A 20,590-nucleotide genomic window follows, 5' to 3' on the forward strand; every position below is an offset into this window, starting at 1 on the left:
ACTTGAAACTTAACTCGTTACAGATCCCATACTCCAGCATCATCGAGAAGAATCAAATATCATTGGATCATCTTTGGGCAGTCCCGTTTCAGAAGACTCAAAAGATGTTGAGGATTTGGTAAACTGTCATTAGGTAATTCTTAGAAACAGGTAGTTCAGGCAGAGAAGCCACACTGTTAATTACAACATCTCCAAAGAAATAGGAGCAACTCTCAAGAGGCTTAACTTACCATTCCTCTGGCTTTTAAATAGCTACAATGCATAAGCCACATAGTGTTGCTGCTATGACTTTTTACCTCCTTTAAATATATCATCTGAGTTCTAGTCTTATGAAAGCATGTAGATGAGTGGAGTATAAGGGGTCTTAACTACATAGATAGATCCCTGTGATTAGTGCCATTTGTCAGCAGGGAATTTCATTCACTTCATCTACTGAGAAAAGTTTAAAATCACCAAAGCTTAACTACTCTGTTTTAAAAGCTGTAATATTCATCTCTAAAGATGAGACATGAATCTCTATCCTGTCTCAGGTAGGCCTGTTTATATTTCAGAGAGGTCACAACAACATGATCTTACCAGTGACCACCTTCAAAAACATTATCATTAGTTTGAGACTTTACCAGCATACAAGGACACAGACCTACGAGGTGACTCTGGTAGTTACCTGTGGTTTACCCACTGCTGGTGGTGGGAGCTGATTTAAGCTGGACAGAAAGGAAAGCATTAAAAAAAGAGTTAAGAAAATTCACTACAGCTAAGTAGAGTTTTCCCTCAGAACCAGTTGTCATCAGTTTACAAAATTAGCACTTTGAAGTAAAATTAAATGGGAGGGAAGTAAAGTTCCCTATCCTATACCGTGACCGTTTCTTACATGTTTTGCTATATAAATTACCCAGAAAATAGTAGGGTACCAGAGTTTGCCGTTCACTTAGTGCATTAGCTGGTGAGGGTACAAAGTAACTTCTCCCTCTCAGGCAATTAAAAAGAAAAAAAAAAATGCTTCTGTAATGAAAGGAAACAAATCAAGAGTCATTCCTATACTAGAGAAGGTTCAACCAAAACTAGCCTCTTAGGGCTTTAATACATATGACCCCTATAGAAAAGTCACCAAAAAAAAAAAAAAAAAAAAAAACCTTGTATAAATTATTTTATTTATTATTGTAATTAGATCATCACAAACAAAGTTGTCTTTTCACTGTCTGTGTTTTGTTAACGTGAACTTAAATTGTAGTTATAAGCAAAAGTTGGTTGCCTAGGGAACAATTGTATATTCAGTTTAACAGAAATAAAAGAATATTTGTCTTAAAATGCAAGATTGATTGTTACATAGCCTTTCGCCATGCAATTTAATTATAAAAAAATTTAATTTCAAAAGTGAAAATTACTTGTGCTATTTGAGCTTTAAGGGTTGGAATGTTTAAGTGCAACATCAGTTCCTTAAACAAAAAGCAAAGTGATCTATGATGTGTCTCCCTTGCAAGAGGGAATTTAACATGAAAATCATGTATCAGACTTCTACAGGAGATTCTTCAGCATACCTTATCCAGCACTTACTCACAGTCCTAATTTATAGTTTTGAAGAGACCTGGTAAGTATTTTCTCCTTGGCAGCCTCACTTTCCCACATCGTGGAAGTACAGGTTCGCACATATACATAGCATGATGATAGAAAATAAGATATAGTAAATTAGATTTCTAAATTTCGGTTCTAAGTCTCCTTGTCGATACCAGTAGATCTAAAAGAAGAAGAATTAAATACAGGTTTTAAGTAATAGTCACTGGGTCAAGTATTTAAAATTTAAAATGCAACTAATTATTTTCCCTCTAAATGAGACTTACTATTAAAATCTACATTCCTGAAACTAATGCAGCCAAAATTTAATTTTTTATTTTTTTACAATTCAAGTAGTACCAAGTTATCATGCTTATTCCTGCATTCTTAGTTAACTTTGTTCTATTTTCAGACAAACAGAGTCTACCAAGACTACATACCTAAAATATGTACCTTCTGGACATTTAAAATATATTTGAGTAAAAGATATAATTTTTTTTTTAGGTACTGGGAAAACAACTTTAATCTAACATTCACACTGCCAATACAAAATTGGGCTTCTGTGAGCATGTATTTGGTTAAAACTAGCTCACTGTTAGCCACTTGTAGCTTTTGGTTGGGAGTAGGAGAAGCGCATCTTTTGGAGCTCTATCCAAATGCTCCCAAAGTGGGGTGGCCCCCTCTTCTTCCCTCAGGTCAGGACTATAGCAGAATCAGTCACTTAGAAGCTTGGAGGTAGCCCTTCCCCTCCTCGTTTAATTTTAATTCATCAGCACGTTTACCGTTATGATTTAAGCCCTATGTGAGTCAAAACGATTGCTTTTAAGTGTTTACTGTTTTGAAGGAAATGAAACAGCCAACTAATGAGTGACTGAACGCTAGGCCAGTACGCAGCTGAGATCCACCACCACCTATGTTTTCCTTACCTAAAAGAAAGGGTTTTTTATAGTAAAAGTGAATGTTCTTGTGACAAGGATACAACCGCAGCTTTAGGTTTCCCAGGAGACTGGTGTTAATTACTTTCACTTGGAGCAATAAGCAGAGATGGAAATAGACTAGTTTTGTAATTATTAGAAATGGATCCAGGCAGGGTGCCATACGTCTTCCCTTAAGAGCAGCAATGGCCTTTCTCAGCCTGCTGGGCCCCGCGGGTAGTCCTCAAAGGGACAGAAGTAACTTAAACCTTTCACCACCTAAGTTCTCCCCGCCCCGCCCCCCCCCCACACACACACACACGCACTACCTAGGTCTTTTAACTATTTTTTTCCTTCTACTTTTTACCCTATCAAGGGAACAGTTTCTCTTTAGTGTTACAACTTTGGGATTTAGGAGGAAAGAAAGAAACTAAAAAAGAAAGCCCTGTGATTAATATTAAGAATTCTGACACCCTTGGCAGGTGAGAGCTGTAATTAGAAAAACTTTCATACAGACAGACCCAGGGCTGGGAATCTGTCGCAGGCACTGAGAGGATACTCAAGTTAAATTCTAAACAGTACTCACAAGTATGCAGGCAGTAATACTACTCAAAGAGATGCAGACAGCAAAAAATATATTCAATGGTTTTGGAGGTAGTTGAGGGAAAACAAAAGCACTGATCAGCGTTACCTGTATGAAGAGAAATTATGTCAGGCCTTAGGAGTAATTCCAAGACTTGGTTAGGCTGGAGTCTAGGCAATATAATATATTACAAAATCTCACGTAAAATGATAACTACCACTACAGTTGCCTTCTGGAACGTTAATATATTTAATAAAATATTTGTAAATATGCTTGTGTTATTTCTTTTAGTACTTCTTTTTTTTCTAACTTTTCCTCCTTTATGAAAGGAGACATCATAGTGGTAAATCTAACTAACCTCAAAAAATAACCTCTTCGTTAGAGATTTAAAAAGGAAGCATTTCAACCTCATTCCTGAGATTAACGGTTATATTGGGGAACGTTATAACCTTTTTGTTAAACTATTTTTGCTTAAATACTAAAAGATAAGTCCCAAATGCCCTGTTGAGTTCTTTTTCCCATAGATACAGAAATGTACCCATTCTTTTTATTAGGAAGTCATGGTAACAAAGTTCACTAAAATTTTATTATATTTAATGAAAATGTGCCACAGAAATGTCTTTCTCAGTATGTGAGAAATAGAGTTTTGTTTTTATTTTATTGTGATAGCCCCAAGCTGATTTTATGGGATGAAAAATTACTACATGCTAACCAAATCTTTTTGAACCAAAAGGTAATGAATGTGCTTTAAGAATAAAATAAACTCAAAGTATTAGGAAAAATTAGGAGTTGTGAATTGTGTACAGAAGGGAATTACTGGTAGAACTGATACAAACCTACTAGGCAAACAAACATGGCAAACTCACAAAACTGTTTGACTTGTACTATTCCTATTCAACTGTGGTTAAGGGTGGAAATCAGTTTAGCTACTCTAGTTACAAACTGCAGTTTTAAGTGGTAATAAAATTGCATTAATATAACTGGATGGAATATTTTACATACTTATGTACTGGCCCCATTTAATTACTTTTTTGGAGGTAACTGAACCACAATACTAAAGTTTTAAAAACTTTGCCTAAGAGCCTGGGTGAGACAAAATAAAGATACTTACTAGAATCAATAAGGATGTTAAGCTGCCAACAACTAAATTGATGATTCGATCCTGAAACAGAAAAGAGTATTTGAGCCATATGATGGATCTATAGCACTTTCAGAAAAGTACAAAGCTAGGCACTGGGCGGTTAGAATGGAAAAAAAAAAAAAAAAGATCCTGCCCCCTTTATACAGACATAAAATTGTCAGAAAGGCAAAGCCACCAGAATGAGAAAGACGGGGACAACTAATTAGGAGGTCTCTCAACGGGACAGGACAAATCTTAGGAACAGAAGCAAAGGGACAGTGGCACTGGGATGGCCAGCCCAAAGCCCTAGTAAAAAGTATCAGGAACCAGACCGTATGTGATGTCAAGTGCCATCATGAGTGTGGACCTATTTGTGATACAGCTTTAAGTATCCTTATCTAATCAAAAAGTAGATGCTACCACTAGAGGGATCACAAAATGAATGCCACGGCTGGAAGCGAATCTCAGACCATTTTGTCCAGTGGTTTTCCACTTACTTAATAATAGCAGAAGCCTAAAGTATATAAACAAAAGTAGAATCATTTGATTCAGGAAGTTAGAAGTAATGCAAACGATTCCTAAATCAGGGTCACTGGTTAGATTGAGTTATAGGGACTAAAAAGTTGAAGTAATATTTTCATGTTACGAATGTAATACTAGTAATACATATTACAGAATAAAGTCATAAGGATTTAAGACGATAGGAAACTGGCCAATGAAAATACCAAGCAGTCTTATTTCTGAGAAGTCAAAGCTGAGTAATGAATAGGTCTTGGAGATTTTTTGGTAATGTGTGCAGAGAACAGGATATGGAATGTGAGCAGCCAATAAACAAAAGCTCAGAGATGGGAAGGGTACAGGAATAAGCAGTGCAACAACTGAACACTTTTTTCCAAATTATCTATTTAAAGATAAGAATCCAAAGAGGCAGGCAGGCAGGCCAGCCAAGCTGAAAAGGAAGAGAGAAGGAAAGCCAAGAGCTATACTGGGTGTGCCTGATCTAACCAAGAACAGACCACTCTCCAGACCAAGGCCAAAGCAATTCAGATATTAGAGGACAAAGGAAACTGACTCCAGCCACACCCTTACTAAACTAGGAAGCCTCAGACCAATCTTACCACCACCTCGGGGCAGCCTACAGAGTACACAGGAGTTGGTCAGAAATTAATGACCATTTTTAGGAAAGGAACCCAGAGGCAAATAATCAATTATCACTATTAGCTTATTCCCACACAAGACAAACTTGTGTGTGTAACATAAATGTGTATGTAGACAGTCTATTAATGGGAGCCCCATTAACATTATTTTTTGCCTTGTGAAAAAGGTCCAACTAAACACTTCTGGTCTACTCTGAAAAGTCAAGAATATCTGTTCCCATCTCCTTGTGAGCTTCAGGGACTTAGAAAAGTTTGTGAAGGTCTGCGTACCTCACAACAGCTCTCTTAACCAATAGAAGGAAACCAGTGAAGAGGTTCAGGTGACAGGTGGTCAAGAAGAATCACTAGTCTCAGAATAATAGCACAGCAAGCTGCCAACCAGAATCAAAGCATGGGTAAAAATAATGGTGAAGGGACAGTAACTATGCGAGGAGTTTCTGAATATCTTTTCTAAAAAATGGGGTAAAATGGTCTTAAAACTATTTTACAGATGGCAAAATAGGCTCAGGGAAATTGAGAACTTGGTAAGTTCTCAACAGTAAGTGACAGAGACAGGATTCAGTGTCAACACATACACTGCTCACTGGAAGAACAACCGAGAATGCTACTTGCTGGCCTAAACAAAGACATCAAGTGGCAGGTGACACCTCAAAAAGCCTATTAGCAAACTAAAGCGTTTATCTTCCAGGAATAAACGTTCTCTCATAAGTGATTTTTTTTTTCAGATTATTGAACTTATCCATATACACCTAAACTGGTTTTAATAATTCATGAAAATGTATCTAAATTTGAATGAATACTTTCCTGCTTACCTTCTAGACAGTTCAAATGGAATTCCAAGACATCTTCATGAATATCGGCTACTCTATTATTATAATGTAGTCTCTCTGGGACTCCCAAAATGGGGTGAACTATTTAGGATATGGCAGAGCGTTTCTCCCAGGGTTTTCTTTCTCTAAGCCAAAGCCTTGGCTTCAAGCCTTCTGTTATCGAAGTAACCATGAATCCAGACAAACAGCAGAGTTGACTCTGGAAGACCACCTTCTAAGTGCTTGCTACACAAGGCGTGGTCTAGGCGCCCCTAGAAGTCCATGAGAAATGCAGAATCTTGGGCCTTGCCCTGGACCTACTGAATTAAAATCTGCAACTTAACAAAGATCCTCAATGATTCGTGTGTACATTTAAATTTGGAAGTACTTCTCTAAAGTTTAGAGCCTAAACTAAACCATTTTGAAGACGGAGAAGTTCATAGTGTACGGTCCAATCCTTGGACACAGGGATTATCTTTCAGAGCTTCAGCAGCTCCCCCAGCTCCAGTCCCCAAAAGTAAAAGAATAACAGAATATTTAAATAGCCAGTTAAATAGCATTTCAGAGGAGAGTTTGAGAATAAACCACAAATCGGAAATAGAGCATGTGAAGAAAAGAGAATACTGCATTTAAACTTTGCTGTTTGTGGAATGAACTGAAACTCAGGCTATTTCTACTTCTATAGCCAGTCTCTATTAACTCGGTTATTTCAATTTCTCACAGAAACTAGCTCGGTCTTCTCCCCAGTTTTACTACTATCCTATTTCCATCTACCAAAACTATTCTCCCCACTCAGAGTTTTAAACCTTATACTGTGGCTTATTTTCACTCTCCAAGCAAGGAGGGTTGACAGGACCAGAGTCAGCCTTGATCCTGACCTGCAGAGAGGACAGGAAAGGGAATCAGGATGCCTTTCCCAAAGACAAATACCACCAGGTTGAGAGAGAACTCATACATGCATACACAAGCACATGAACATAAAAATGTACATATATGTATGGTTTTGGGAGGAATTCTGATGTTATTTCTTATGTCATTTATTCATGTAAACTATCTCAATTATATTTCAATGAAATTAGAAAAAAATTATCTCTATATTCCAGATGCAAATGTAACAAATAAAACCATCTCCAGCCTCCAGAAGTTTATACTGTCCAGAGCGTAAGAGGGCACTAAGAAGAAACAAAGTGAGGTACCTTGGGCAGTCAGGGAGAGACTCAGAAAAAAGTCAAACCTGAACAAGAACTAGCATATGAACAAGAAAAGATGGTTCATGAAGAAGAAACTTCACAAGAACCCCAGAAAAAACAAAAGCAAGGCTGTTACCAAAAAATAAAAATAAACAAAATCAGGCAAATGGAGATAGCTGAAAGTTGAGCAAGTTGCATGAGAGCTGAGAGGAAAGAGGCTGGGATCAGTTTGCCAACGGAATCACATCTTCACCTTCCTTTGAAAAAAGAATGGAGAAAAAGATGGACGTACATGCAAATGGTTTATACCTAGGATGGGAGACAGTAACCCTGTGAAGCAAGTAAGGAATATCTTATCTCCATTTACCAATGGGTAACCAGGTTCAATGAGACTGACTGGCCCAAGGTCATACTGCCAGGCAATGGCAAAACATTTCAAAAGCTCATTGCAAAAAGCAAGCCTAACGAGCAGTTCAAAAGTCTAAGAATCCTTACGCCAAAACATATAGTCCCTGAAATAAGAGTTAAAAAACCAAGTTGCTCATTTGAGTTCTGACACTGGATAGCTATGTGACTTTAAAAGGATCTCTTAAGCCATTTGGGTCTATCAAATCAAATGCTAGCTGGTCCCTTTCTGATTTAATAATTTATGGCTCTGGATCAGTACTGGGGCCAGAGTAGAAAGCCAACTCCTCAGCAATCAAAAAGCAGAGGAGCCCCCAGTCTTGGTCAATCATTAGCCAGCATCTTGATAACAAGGCAGAGAACTCCAAACTCATTTCAAATGTTCAGGGGGGTTAATGATGGCTCTGGGAGGAAAATGGCAGTAACATCCCAAATAACCAAAAGCTGGCATTTGTCCTCAGCAACCTGGAAACATCCTGGTTCTAGCCAGTTTGAGATGCTAATAAGTAAAATCGTGTTTTACCTTCCATTTCCACAGCAATTTATGTTTTGCCCACTTCCAAAATGTATTTAAGGGCTTGTGCTACTATAGTAAAACCTTAATCCATTTAAAAGAGCAAGAAAAAAATTGTAAAAGGGTTTGGGGAATGGAAAGAAGAATTTATAGGAAAAAAATTTCACTAAGAAAACATTTGTGCTTTAAATTCAAATGTTAGCACTACGTACGACTCCTGGCAGCTAAGTGGAATGAACAACGGGGTTTACAAGTTCTAATAAAAATAAGCACGCTGGATCACTAGAAACAACCCTCTCCTGAGTCTAAAAAGAGTTTGCTGCATGCATCTGTACAAATACAGGAACACAGAAAGTGCAACTACTTCACACAGTCATTTCTTATACTGACCCACAGAGAAGCTGAAGGTATAATGTACCCGAAAGAGTTGTTGGGTGGGAGGTGGGATGGCTGACATGCCACACTCCCAATTTGACAGATGGCATTAGGAGGTGGGGCCTTTGGGCAGTGCTTAGGTCACGAATGAGATTACTGCCCTTACAAAAGAGGCTCCAGAGAGCTCCCCAGCCCCTTCCACCACGTGATGATACAGTGAGAGTCTACAACCCAGAAAAGGGCCCTCGCCCAACCATGCTGGCACCCCGACCTTAGACTTCCAGCCTCCGGAAACTTGGGAAGGAAATGTTTGTTGTCTATAAGTCACCCAGTCTGTAGTATTTTGTTAGAGCAACCCAAATGGAATAAACGGCCTTTATTTTTGAAACATATGTTCCTGGGCAGTCTCATGCCAATTTCTTCCCTTCTTCTTCTCAGTTACCTCAATTATTTCAGTACCTACTTTGCCAAATTCCTCTTCCTCAAACCCGCTCCTCTACTGCCCTGAATCTGGTCTTCACGCACACACACTGACTAGATCATCCCAATCTGTTGCACCAAAGCTCTCATTTGAGGGGCTTCCCACCAACCTCTAACCATGGAGTCGGCGGTTTTAACAACACACATAAGACTCCCTGGTGCATGTGTTCATCTGTTCTTGATGCTTTGAAAACCCAGGCCTGAGTTACCCTCAAGCCTCCAACCAATTCTATGCTCCAGCACCAAGCCTTCCTGTGAAACCTTTAAACTGTCCTAACTGCCAGTTTACACATCTGTCTCTTCTCCTCCACCGTAAGGTCTCAGAAGCTAAGGGTCAGGTCTGCCATGTTCATCGTCAGATTCTGGGACACTGCACGTGGCTATACGGCTGAAATCCAGCCCGATGCTGCACTCTCCAAGTGGTGCTCCCTGGCATAGGCCTGCATCTGCCCAGAGGCAGGAGCACCTTGTTGTAATTCAGACAAAGCCAAGCCATGTGACTGTGAGAGCTGCCACTACCCAAAGAGATAGCCTTCTTCTGATTGTACAAAGGTGCTACCATGTTAGTGCGTAGAGACATTGGTCATTTCCTTCAGCCAAACCCAGTACCCATCATATATTAGATGCTCAAATATTAACTAAAAGAATAAACTGAGTTTACTACAAATTCACATTTTGAGCTGGGCCTTCACTGTATTTCCATAGCTTTTTATTTTGGGTTGAATGTCCCTGTCTCTCTCCAGAAAGTGGTTAGAAGAACCTCAACTCAGGTTTCCAATCCCACTCTTGAAGGCTATACACCAGCAGAAATTCTTACAAAAAAAAAAAGATGCCACAAAAAAAGAGGGAAATCCTTCCCCGTTTCCATTCCTTCCTGCCTGAAGAGGATCAGAAGGTGACCAGCTTCTCAGCAAATCCTGCACCCATTCCTTGGCTCAATTAATCATCTACGTCCTCATTTCTATGTTGAATCTCTCCCTCAAGAAGTCCATCTCTCGCCCAAAAATCTCAACACCCTCCAACATTAGAAGAGCCTTCCATTCATCCTGCTTCCAACTTTGACGTTAAGTATTCATTCTCCACTCTTTTGACATAAGTGTTACAAAGTTAGGAAGAAAATAAAACAGAGTAAATGAGTGACCAGGGTGGAGAAAGGGATTCCTCTCTGAGGATGGGTGACATCAGAGCAGGGGCCTTTATAAGTAAAAGAAATGAGACATGCAAAGACCTGGGAGAAGGGTACTGCAAGCAACTCAGTGCAGCAAGTGTAAAGGCCCTGAGGTGGAAGTGAGCTTGGGAATTAGAAGGAAAAAAGAAGGCCAGGATGACTGATGCTTAGTAAGGGAGAGAGAAGGAAGAGGACTTGTTTCAATGCCTTTCTATCTTCAGTACATATATGCTCTATGAGAAAAGATATACCATCTAGCACATAGCGTATTTCCTGGGATAATACGTACATGATTAATAATTGAATAAAAGAATACATAGAAGCACTCTCAACAACGTACAGTCTCCAGAAGAAAATTATACTCCTTACCACAGCATTCAAGCTTCTTCACCAGGCCCCACTTTTCCTCTGACCATGCCTCCCAGGCTCTAGATGCCGTCAATGGAGCACTCACATTCCCTCGCCACTTCCTGTACCTTCCTGTTCCACCCCTTTGACACAAGCTGGACCTCCTGCTTGGGATGCCCAAGCACCTCCTCCTGTCAAAAATCTTATTCCTGTGTCTAGGTCTAAGACACAAAAGCCCTCTGATCTGATGGCCCCAGGAGAATTATTCCCTTTCTCCATGCTCCCTGGCACTTTGCTCATCATTTTATTATAGGGCTCAATCCCATTTTAAATTCAGTATTTATCCTCCCTAGCCCACACGTTCTTCAGGTCACTGAAGACAGTTATTATCTTCTACTGTGAGGGAGAGAGGAAAAAAGGCAATGTAGTCAGCATGCATTACATGTGCCAAGAGTGCCGCTTCCAACCTGCTAACCTGGAGGAAGAGATTCAGACCCTTGAGCCACATCCTACAATTTTATGGCCAAAGTTCTGCATTTCTTCATCAAACTTAAGGGTTCCAATACCATAAAAGGCTGATTCTCAGAAATGATTTTTCTTTTCTTCTTCCAAATCACAGCGGAAAACTTCTTGTCAGGAAATCTCTGGAAATGGCCTGGTCAGCTGCCAAAGAGGCAGCCCTCTAGAAATAGACCAAAACGATGTGAGATGTAAAAAAAGATTTGGGCCCAGCTGAAGCAAAAAACCAGAACTACATGGCTCTAAGCAGGAGCTTCCCCTCCCGATGCCACCAGGGGCAACCCTAGTGGATGGTGACCAAGGGGACACCTTTTCTCTGATCACAGGTACTACTGTTCTAAGACTTGCCAAAGAAACACTAGATTGAACTGTGCCAGAAGAATGCATGAGGAAGGATTTATGAGAATACAGGCACGCCCGCACTTTACGACTTTCACACTCTGAACTCTCTCAAGTGTCCCGCCATGACCTCCACTGCTAGCTACGTGCAGATCTAAACAACTTTTCCCTCATTTCTATCTAGACAAAGTAAATGCATAGACATTTTTAAATATTTTCCTTATTTAATATTTTGAAGTTATCTTTCAAGCGTGAATATTTTTGTATACCCATCCATCCAGATTCTCTTTTTCAGAGATACATGCACTTGAAATATATTCTTTTCATTGAAGTATCACTTACGGAAATCTGATCACAGTAAAAGTAGAAAACAAGCCTATTCTACATGTTTAAGGGACAAATGGTCCCTAGAACTGGTACCCAAAGGAAGTGCCTGACTTTTCTGTGCTGATCTTCAGAACAGGAGGCATGTTGCAAGGACTGTGAGGTCAGAAGCCTGACAGGCCTGCCTGTGCCTTGCATAAGTCACTTAACTAGTAAGCCTAAACGTCCATATTTGTAAATGGTCAAACACACAGGGTTGCTATAAGGATTACAAGATAATACATGTAAAGCACCTAGACCAGAGTAACTAATATTTAATAGCGAACGAGTAAATGGTTGCTAATATGGTATTAGTGTCATTTCTACTACATCTAATGTGCATCTCACCAGTGAGATTAGGCTCCTCAGAGATGAGTAAGAGCTGAGCTGGCGCCATCCCCTGACCCCAACTTCCAGGGCAGCCCCAATTTCAAATGCATTCCATCACCCCCACAGAGACACTCAAGTTTGTCAACCCACAAGTCCTTATGGCAGTTCAGATAACATGGTCACTATACCTATACATGAACTATGGACTAAAGCTAAGAAAAAAAGACTCAATTCGGTAGACCTAGCTTATTACTACTGACCTGCAAAAACCACATCTATAGAGAGGAAAACTCAGCAGAACAAGCCTCATTTTAAGTATTTTTTTACAATATCATATTACGTTTACTACTGGCCTTCTTGCTAAGGTTCAGCAAGAAGAAGGCAGAGTGATGACTTTAATTGCAAGAGAGCCTGAAACACTGTTGGTTCCTCCTATTGTCCCTTAAAAATGAAAGTTATTTTTTGGTGATATTAAATTGTTACTTCGCTTTAAACTTAATATACATAAAATCAAGAACTGGGCAAGGCACTGTGCCTAGTGCTAGAAAGACTATAGAAATGAGGTAACTGGGTCCTCCCCTACAGGAGCTTATAGTCTTGTCAGGATACGAGATTTTATAAATCTCTCACAGCACAAGAAGTGCTGGGGGCATCTCTGACTGCCAGGCTCCTAAGCATGGATGCAGGCTGGGTTGTAAGGAAGGTTCTAAGGCTGCGAAGTAGACTGAGCAGAATTCAGATATTTGGAGAAGAGAGGATGCTACAGAAAGGAAAACAACATTTGCCAAGAGCAGGGAGGCAGCTAAAGGAAGGGAATCAGTGGAGAGGTGCCAGCCGGGACTGGACTTCTACAGAGCCAGGGTGAGACCAGCAGATGTCAGCTCTCCCTTCACACCAGTATCCTCTGAGGGGCTTTCAAAAAAAAAAATGCCTGAGCCCAACCCCCTGAGATCCCCAGTCCTCTGCTCTGTGGGCAGGGAGAGAACACAAATTAGAATAGGGAAGAAAAAAGTCGTGACATCTATCAGCCTGAACAGTTTTTCCAGCATAAGAAACGGCAACTAAAGTGGTTTGGCAGGCTGGAGAGGCAAGGGGACAACTGATCCAGTCCCTTGGGTAGCCAGGTCTCCTTTGAGGAAGACAGGAGTTGTGCTCAGAGGATCACCCAGAAGCTCTGTCAAAGGAAAGAAGCTAGAAGCCTGCACTCCTGGGAGGACACAGTCTTTGGGGCTCTGGGCAGAGGCGGCAGGTGCACAACAATCTGAACCACAGCTTTGTTGTTAATAAAGCAGCAATCCCCAAACTCCCCAGCCCCCAAAAAAGACAAGAAGTAGCACTCTAATCTTAACACTCTTATTTGCAGAAGACAAAAGCCCTAAGTTTGATGGCTGGAATTGGACTATAGGTTGTTTTTAACCATTTTTATTTATTTGCTTTTTTTTTTTTTTTTTTTTTTTTTACAGGATGCAGGAAAAGTACTTTAGTACTTTTGCCATAAACCAAAGATCTGAGCCTTGGGGCTTACGACTTTGCCCCCTACACATACGATTTCCGTCCCACCCCCCATATTATCTGAGTTCAATGTGTGTGCCTTCCTCCAATGTCACTTAATGTTCTTATATCACCTCCAAGTAAGAATAAAAAGATAAGAAATATCACCACCCTTCTTAGCGGATGAATCCCTATGTAGTTTAGTGAAAATCAACAGGCTGGTCTGGAAACCACCTTCCACCAAGTGCAGCGTTTCTCCTTTTCCCATTTGCTTTGTCCCTCCGAAGAAAGCCATTCTCCCCCACCCCTCCTAGGTTTACCAGCCTAGACTGGCTGAAACTGTTTTCAGATGATCTGGCAATCAGCTAGCAAATCAAGACTGCCTCATAAGCTCCTAGGATAACAATGCCCACCCATTTCATAGACAGAAAGATGGCCCCAACTGTGTTGTCCTAAGCAAACTTTTAAAGGCAGCCCTGGGCAAGAGCAGGGCAGGTCACTCCAGGTCACTCCAGGTTCTAGCTCACACAGAGGAGGGAAGAGAGGTAAAGGGGATGGAGCTTCCTAGAGTAACATTTCCCAAAGGGTCCTCTGTCAAAACTCATCTTGTGAATGCTCCCAGGGTGGAGGCAAGAACTGGGCAGGGCGTTGTGCCAGTACTAAATGACGAAGCCACCAAAATAGTACAGGAAGCACTATTCTCCCACCCTGTCCAACTAAGGTCCCAATGAAAATTAGCATATTAAAGGTTCTGAGAGTCCCACAGTAAAGAAATGTTTCATAACCATGACTATGGAACCACCATAACTAATAATTCACTTGCTTATAACTGCACTGATTTGGTAGGAATAGCTACATGTGATTACTGAGCGTCAGAAATGTGGCTGGTCCAAACTGAGAACGGGTTATAGGTGAAAAATACACACTGAATTTCAAAGCCTTAGTATGAAAAAAAAAATGTAAAAAATATCTCCACTTATATAATGAAATGACAGTATTTTGATTTATATATTAGATGACAGTATTTTGGGTGTATGGAGTTAAAATTAATTTTCATCTCATACTTCTTAATATGGCTACCAGGATATTTAAAATCATATATGTGGCTCACGTTATATTTCTATTGGACAGTGCTCCTTTAGAAAATGCTGAGCTACAGCACAGGCTTAGAAGCCTCAAATATACTGTATTATTGGGACATTTGTGCCACACTTTTTCACCTGAAAGAGGTTACTTATCCCAGAAATGGGGGTAGATGAAAATGCATCCGAACATTCTGACCTGCATCCATAAGACAACCCACCTAGCAACAGGTAACTCCAAAGCTGTCAAAGAATGAGGGAGATATTTCTTAGAAAAAAATGAACATCTTTTTTTTTTGTCCCTTACTCCTTTGGTATTTATGTAACGATAGAGAACTGTTTCACTTTGCCCTTTGCTCCATGACTCTATCTGTAAAGTTATTCCTAAAAACACTAAAGATTGAATGAATTCGGAGTTCAGTAACTGAAACCATACATGCGAGTACAGATGAGGACATAAGTTCCCTCAGGGATTGCCCACGGGGGTGCAGCTCAGGACTCACTGGCTGATACAGTTATTATTCTAGATTCCACAATCTTTTACTCCATGAGTTTGGGTGAACCACTTCACCTATTTCCTGTGAAAGGGCAATAGGTATATGAATATCTATAGTATTTTTAGAAGTATGTGACACAGGCCGTATAATTTACTATTTACTACCCCAGTCAACTCACGGAATGGGGGTTGGTGAAACCACCAGAGGAGAGCAAGTTGTGTGACTGAACGAGTAGTGTGCTTTGTGGTTCAGCTTCCTCAGTTCTAAACTTGGAATGGCAATGCTCATCTTACAAAGGAACCTGGAGATCGAAGGAAAGCTGAATGCCTAGCACATTATCCATTACCCGCACTGAGCAAACCATTTCCCTCCAGACGCTTCTCTAGTGTGGGCTTCAGTAATCTTTGCCTTAAAGTTACCGACTAAACCTAAAGCTCTAGTCCTTTCTAGATTTAAAATTGAGAGGTGATACATGATTAGCTGTTACAAGGCAAATATAAGAGTACCGAAGATCTGTCAGACTATAGCAGGAAGTGGGTTTTCCCCTTTCTGGATTTTTTTCTCAGAAGTGGTACTTCACTAATATTAAGTTTCCACTGTAAAGCGGCTGTTGTGTCTAGTTTTCTGGCATCTGAAAGAGAACAAACTAGGAACACTGCATGCAGGCACCACTGAAGGGGTTCTCAGAGTGCCCAGGAACCCACCCGCTCTGGCAGTTTCTGCCTTGCCCACTTCAGGTCCTCAATAAAATCATCTGCTGTCTTCAAAGAAGGATGCCCCTCCTTCTTTAGGTCTGGCACCTCAATTTAAAAGAAAAAATGATGTTTTTCCACCGCGAGAACAGAGGTCTCTCTCTCTCTCTCACCATTCTACACAATTTCTCTGTGTCCAATCGTTCTGTCAGCCCCACAGAGGGAGCTGAAGTGAGCTCTGAGAAGCTGAATCTACTGTCACAATGCCTAAAGCTGCCTAAGTAGTGTCAGGGCTTTATACTCTCGGACTAAATAAGTATGCAATAAACAGACATATTTGGAATAATGAGGTTTCTGGATGGGCTTCAAGTGGATCATAGGCAATAGGAAACTTACAATCGGTCATTGACTATTTAGGCCAAAGCAAGTCAGAAAACATCAATATTTCTAAGTGTCTATATAAATCAACAAGCCCTTTACCAAGGCACCTACCTCAGTACTCATGGGCTATGGAGTTAAATGAGGTCAGAAAGTCTGCATCACCCAGGACCCCAATCTGTGCACCAGGGCATGGCTGGGGGTAGAGGGAAACAGTGAATCTTTTCACTCTTGAAAAGCCTGGGCAGCCAGATGCCCTGGGTCCAACTCCTTCAAGTAGCAAGTTGCCTCAACTCTCCAGACCCCAAATTCCCTTCTAGTCAAATCCCATTTTAGGGGCACTCAAATCTGAAAGCCCAAAGCTACCAGAGACTGAATGGAGAAGCCATCCTCTGCAGTGATCCCCAACCTTTTTGGCACCAGGGACGGGTGCTCCTATGAGAATCTAATGCCTGATGATCTGAGGTGGAGCTGAGGTGGTGATGCTAGTACTGGGGAGCAGCTGCAAATACAGATGGAGCTTCACTGCCTAGCCTGCCGCTCACCTCCTGCTGTGCAGCCCAACTCCTAATAGGCCACAGACCAGTACCGGTCCCCAGCTTGGGGTTTGGGGACCCCTGCTCTCAGGTCTTCCCCAAGCTTCCCAAATAAAAATGACCAGTTTCTCCTCTTACCCCAACATACTCCCTCTGTGTCCCATAATAGCAAAGATCCAACCGCATCACATTTGTTTACATATTTTCTTCACCTAACTGGGTTCCTTGGACTCCCAGGGCCTAGCACATAATGCTCAATAATGTTGTTAGCAGAAATAGAAACAACTACTGGACTAGAGCCATGCTTCTCAAACCAGGTGCACTGTGGGTGAGGATAATACAAAGCCAGAAGATAAACAAAGTGCATCTCCCTAGAGATCAAGCTTAAAATATTTTCTTTAAGTCACTTTACAAGAAGGCAAAATCCACATGGAGTTTTATAAAGTAAAGTAGTAGCCTTGCAGCAGGCTGGCAGCTTCCAAATTCAGGGCTCTGCCCCACACTGCTGGGTGTAAAAGTTCCCTATCTTTTCTACTACAGGTCCCTGCCAAAGCTGAGAAACCCAAAAAGCGCTGTGCCCCACTTCTGAAGAGGCTGAAAGCAATTTGCTAAGGATCAAAGATTACCAATGCCACTTGCTGGGTGAAAAACAAAACAAAACAAAACAAAAAAGACGAACAGGCTAATCTTGTCCAAACAACTCAAAAGAGTAATGCTTAGTAAACGCTGAATATTTGAAAAAGAGCTCTCTTCAATCACTGGTCCAGAACATCACATGATTAAACTTGTAAGAAAACATACTTTTAAAAGCCTAAAGCAAGGTACTATATAGCTTGTTAGGGTCCAGAGACCCTTTGATCATTTCCTGTAATAAATGCCAACAAAGAAACTCCCATTTCACGCCTCTTCTCTTTTAATTTGCTTGGCTGCCTCAGCAGCAATCCTTAATGGCTCTAGATAAAAAGTAATCAAAAGCACCTCTACTGGCTCTTTCTTACCAGAGCCTTAGACGCACATCTGAAGCCTCTTGAAAGTTAGCACTCCAGCTGGATATGCCTAAATGCAAACATCATACACAACTTCCTCTCCCACCCCCCAAACCAGGGGCTTCCGCACTCCACTGAAGGGCCCCCAACAGCCTAGAACTTTCTGAACTTTTCTCCACCCCCAGCCTTCAAGGATCTTGGCCAACCCTGTCCCAAAGAAGGAGCAGAGTGGCAGGGAAACATCCTGAGATGGAAGCCGGGTTGAAGAACCAGCTTTCTCTCTATAAGTGCCTTCGGAGGCCGCAGAGGGCCCAGCCAGAACTCTGAGCGGGAGGGCAGAGTCAGACACACAGACACACACGCCCAGGCCGGAGTCCCGGTCCGCACTCACCTTGGCAGACGTCTCTCCGAACAAAGGTCTGTTGTCCAGGCCACTGGTGCCGTAGGTCCTGGTGGGGAAGTCCTCCATTTTGGGGTTTCTTCACTCTCCCCAAGTCACTCAAAACTAGCCAGCATTCCTTCCCGAAGTCTCAAGTCCGGGGCTCCCCACGCCGCCTGGTCACCGGGCACACATAGCTCGTGCACAAGAGCGTCCGGGAAGTCCGGGCGGAGGCGGTGGGTGGGCGCTCAGACCCGGGGAATCAGGCCGCTCCGCCTAAGCCCCGCTCTCCTCCTCATATTGAGCAGCTGCCTTAGGAAGTGAAAGGAAACGAACACCTAGTGGCCCACTCTCCGCGGGACGCCCCCCACCCGAGCAGCTCCCACTTCCCCAAATCTCAGCGCTCAGCCCGCCCGCTTCCCGGCCGCACGGTCTGCCGGGCGCTGCAGCTCGCAATGCAAATCGCCCTCCCCTCGCCACTAGCCACGCGTGACTCCCACCCCTCGCCCCACCCCGCCCTTCTCTGTGTCCTACTGTGAGCACGCAGACTTTCATGCTCAGGGAGGAAAAAGTTTTCATGGAAGAATTCATTACAAGCCCTTCTCCAAGCCCTCTGCACCTCTCCCCACTCCCAATTCCCCAGCGGCGGGAGAAGTGAAGTTAGTTGCCCGAGCAAAGAGTCAAGCGCTCTGGGGACCCCTCCCGCAGCACTGAGGGCTCAGGCCCAGCAACTTGGATCGCCCTCATTTGTTGCATCTCCCCGAGGGCCGGCGTACCTTCCGCCGCTCTCCTCGCGCGCTCTGCGGGAGCCGTCGCTGGAGCAGCGGCCTGGACAGAGCGAGCTGAAAAGAGACTCCCGCCTCGGCCCTGCACAGGTCGGCCACCCTCCCGGGAAGCTCCGCGCCCGCCCCGCTCCCGCAGGCCGAACCGCGGCATCCCCAGCCGCCCTCGCGCTGGGGAGTCCTAATTCAGCAGGCGACCACGGGTCCCGGGTCCAAACCCGCGCCGGGATTAGGTACCGAAGCTCGGGGGCGCGGGCGAGGCGCGTAGGGAAGAAAAAGACCTTTCGGCTGGCGGAGAAGGGGCGCGCGGACCCCGGCTGCGCTGCGGGTTTCCTCTCCGATCCTCGGGCCAGGACCCTCTGCCACTGTCGCAAACCGACTCGGCCCGCCCAGGCCACGTCACGGCTGAGGCCGCCAATCCCGCGTGCCGAGGCGACACATTGGCTCTGGAGCTTTATTTCGAGCAGTGCCAGCTTATTCCCCGTGGGACGGGCAACATCACCCCCGCCCCCACCCCCACCCCAGGTGCACGTTTCTCAGCCTCTTAGTAATTAGCCAGAGTGTGCACTATGCACGTGGACAAAGAACATTTCCGAAGATAGCTTTGCATTTGGCTAAAGCCATCTTAAAAACAACCAGCCTGCTTTACCACCCCAATGTTTGTTTGCGCAACAGAACCGAACAACGGAACGGGGTCAGTGATAAATTTGTTTAGGGTTGTTTGTGTGTTCATATTGCTTTGTCCTTGGGTAGGGATCCTATATCTTTTACGGAAACAGTAAGGAGGTAACGTGTGCTAGGTATTTCAACTTTTCCACTCATCCGGCTAGTGATGGTGCTGACTAAGCATATTTGCAGCCACGGAGAACACGTCATCTGTCAACCTCTTCTGGTTTTAGAGTATAAAGGATTGAAGGTGGATAGGCCTCATAGGCAACATAGTGTCAGTCTGCATTTGGGGTCATTTATAACTATATGAAACAAATGCGGACACGCTAGCTTCCCTGGCCACTACAGCTCCTCGACTGAAGAGAGTTTGACAATGTTTGTGTGCAGGGAGAGCCTGTGTTAGCACGTGTAACCACATAACAGTCCAAGCCAAGATTCCGGGTGGTCTCTCAACAGTTTAGGACAAGGGATTAAGACAAGGGATAGATGAAGAACAACATAACTATAGATTTGTAATTTGCAAATTACAAATTTAGAATCAGGTATCATGCAAATCTATCTGACATACCAGTTATATATTTTATAAATGATCTTTGTTCAAGCCTTTTTGTTGTAATAGGAATGGTACACAATTGTGTACCCAGTTGGATTAGAAAGTTGATTGGACTAATACATAACTTGATTTACTCACATTCAGCTGCATTCACTCAACAAATACTTTTGAGAACGAGTCATGTACTGGGCATCTACCAGACAGGGTAATTCAGTGATCAGATCAGAGTGTTGAGGCTAGAGTGGAAGATAGAAACTCATGATTACAGTCTAGAGAAAGCAACAGATAACTGCTAAGAGCACAAGCTTTGAAGCTGATTATATCTTGATGCCACAAGCTATGTGATTTTGGGTGAGTTATCTAACCTCACTTGAGCTCCT

General features: G+C 42.6%; 2 protein-coding genes across 8 annotated transcripts in view; one reads left to right on the top strand and one right to left on the bottom strand.

Moving 5' to 3' along the window:
- The window catches only part of DMTF1 (cyclin D binding myb like transcription factor 1), a 50,626-nt gene extending 49,494 nt beyond the window's left edge, over positions 1–1,132 (top strand). For 6 of the 7 annotated variants that reach the window (XM_016148031.2, XM_016148035.2, XM_016148034.2 and 3 more), the window contains one exon: positions 24–1,132. In XM_016148031.2, the coding sequence (XP_016003517.1) occupies positions 24–133 (110 nt within the window). In that variant the 3' untranslated portion in view covers positions 134–1,132. The remainder of the gene's footprint in view (positions 1–23) is intronic. The other variant, XM_016148032.2, reaches the window with a different exon arrangement.
- Positions 1,131–19,356, bottom strand: TMEM243 (transmembrane protein 243). Its single transcript, XM_016148039.2, has 5 exons — positions 18,983–19,356; positions 18,219–18,518; positions 4,160–4,210; positions 3,052–3,156; positions 1,131–1,735 (listed from the first exon to the last, which is right to left on the bottom strand). Exons 2-5 carry the CDS (start codon positions 18,294–18,296, stop codon positions 1,613–1,615), a joined length of 357 nt encoding a protein of 118 aa, XP_016003525.1. The 5' UTR covers positions 18,297–18,518; positions 18,983–19,356; the 3' UTR covers positions 1,131–1,612.
- Between the last annotated feature and the right edge of the window lie 1,234 nt (positions 19,357–20,590).

The sequence above is a fragment of the Rousettus aegyptiacus genome, unplaced genomic scaffold, assembly GCF_014176215.1.
Source record: "Rousettus aegyptiacus isolate mRouAeg1 unplaced genomic scaffold, mRouAeg1.p scaffold_m13_p_13, whole genome shotgun sequence".
Taxonomy (NCBI): Eukaryota; Metazoa; Chordata; class Mammalia; order Chiroptera; family Pteropodidae; genus Rousettus; species Rousettus aegyptiacus.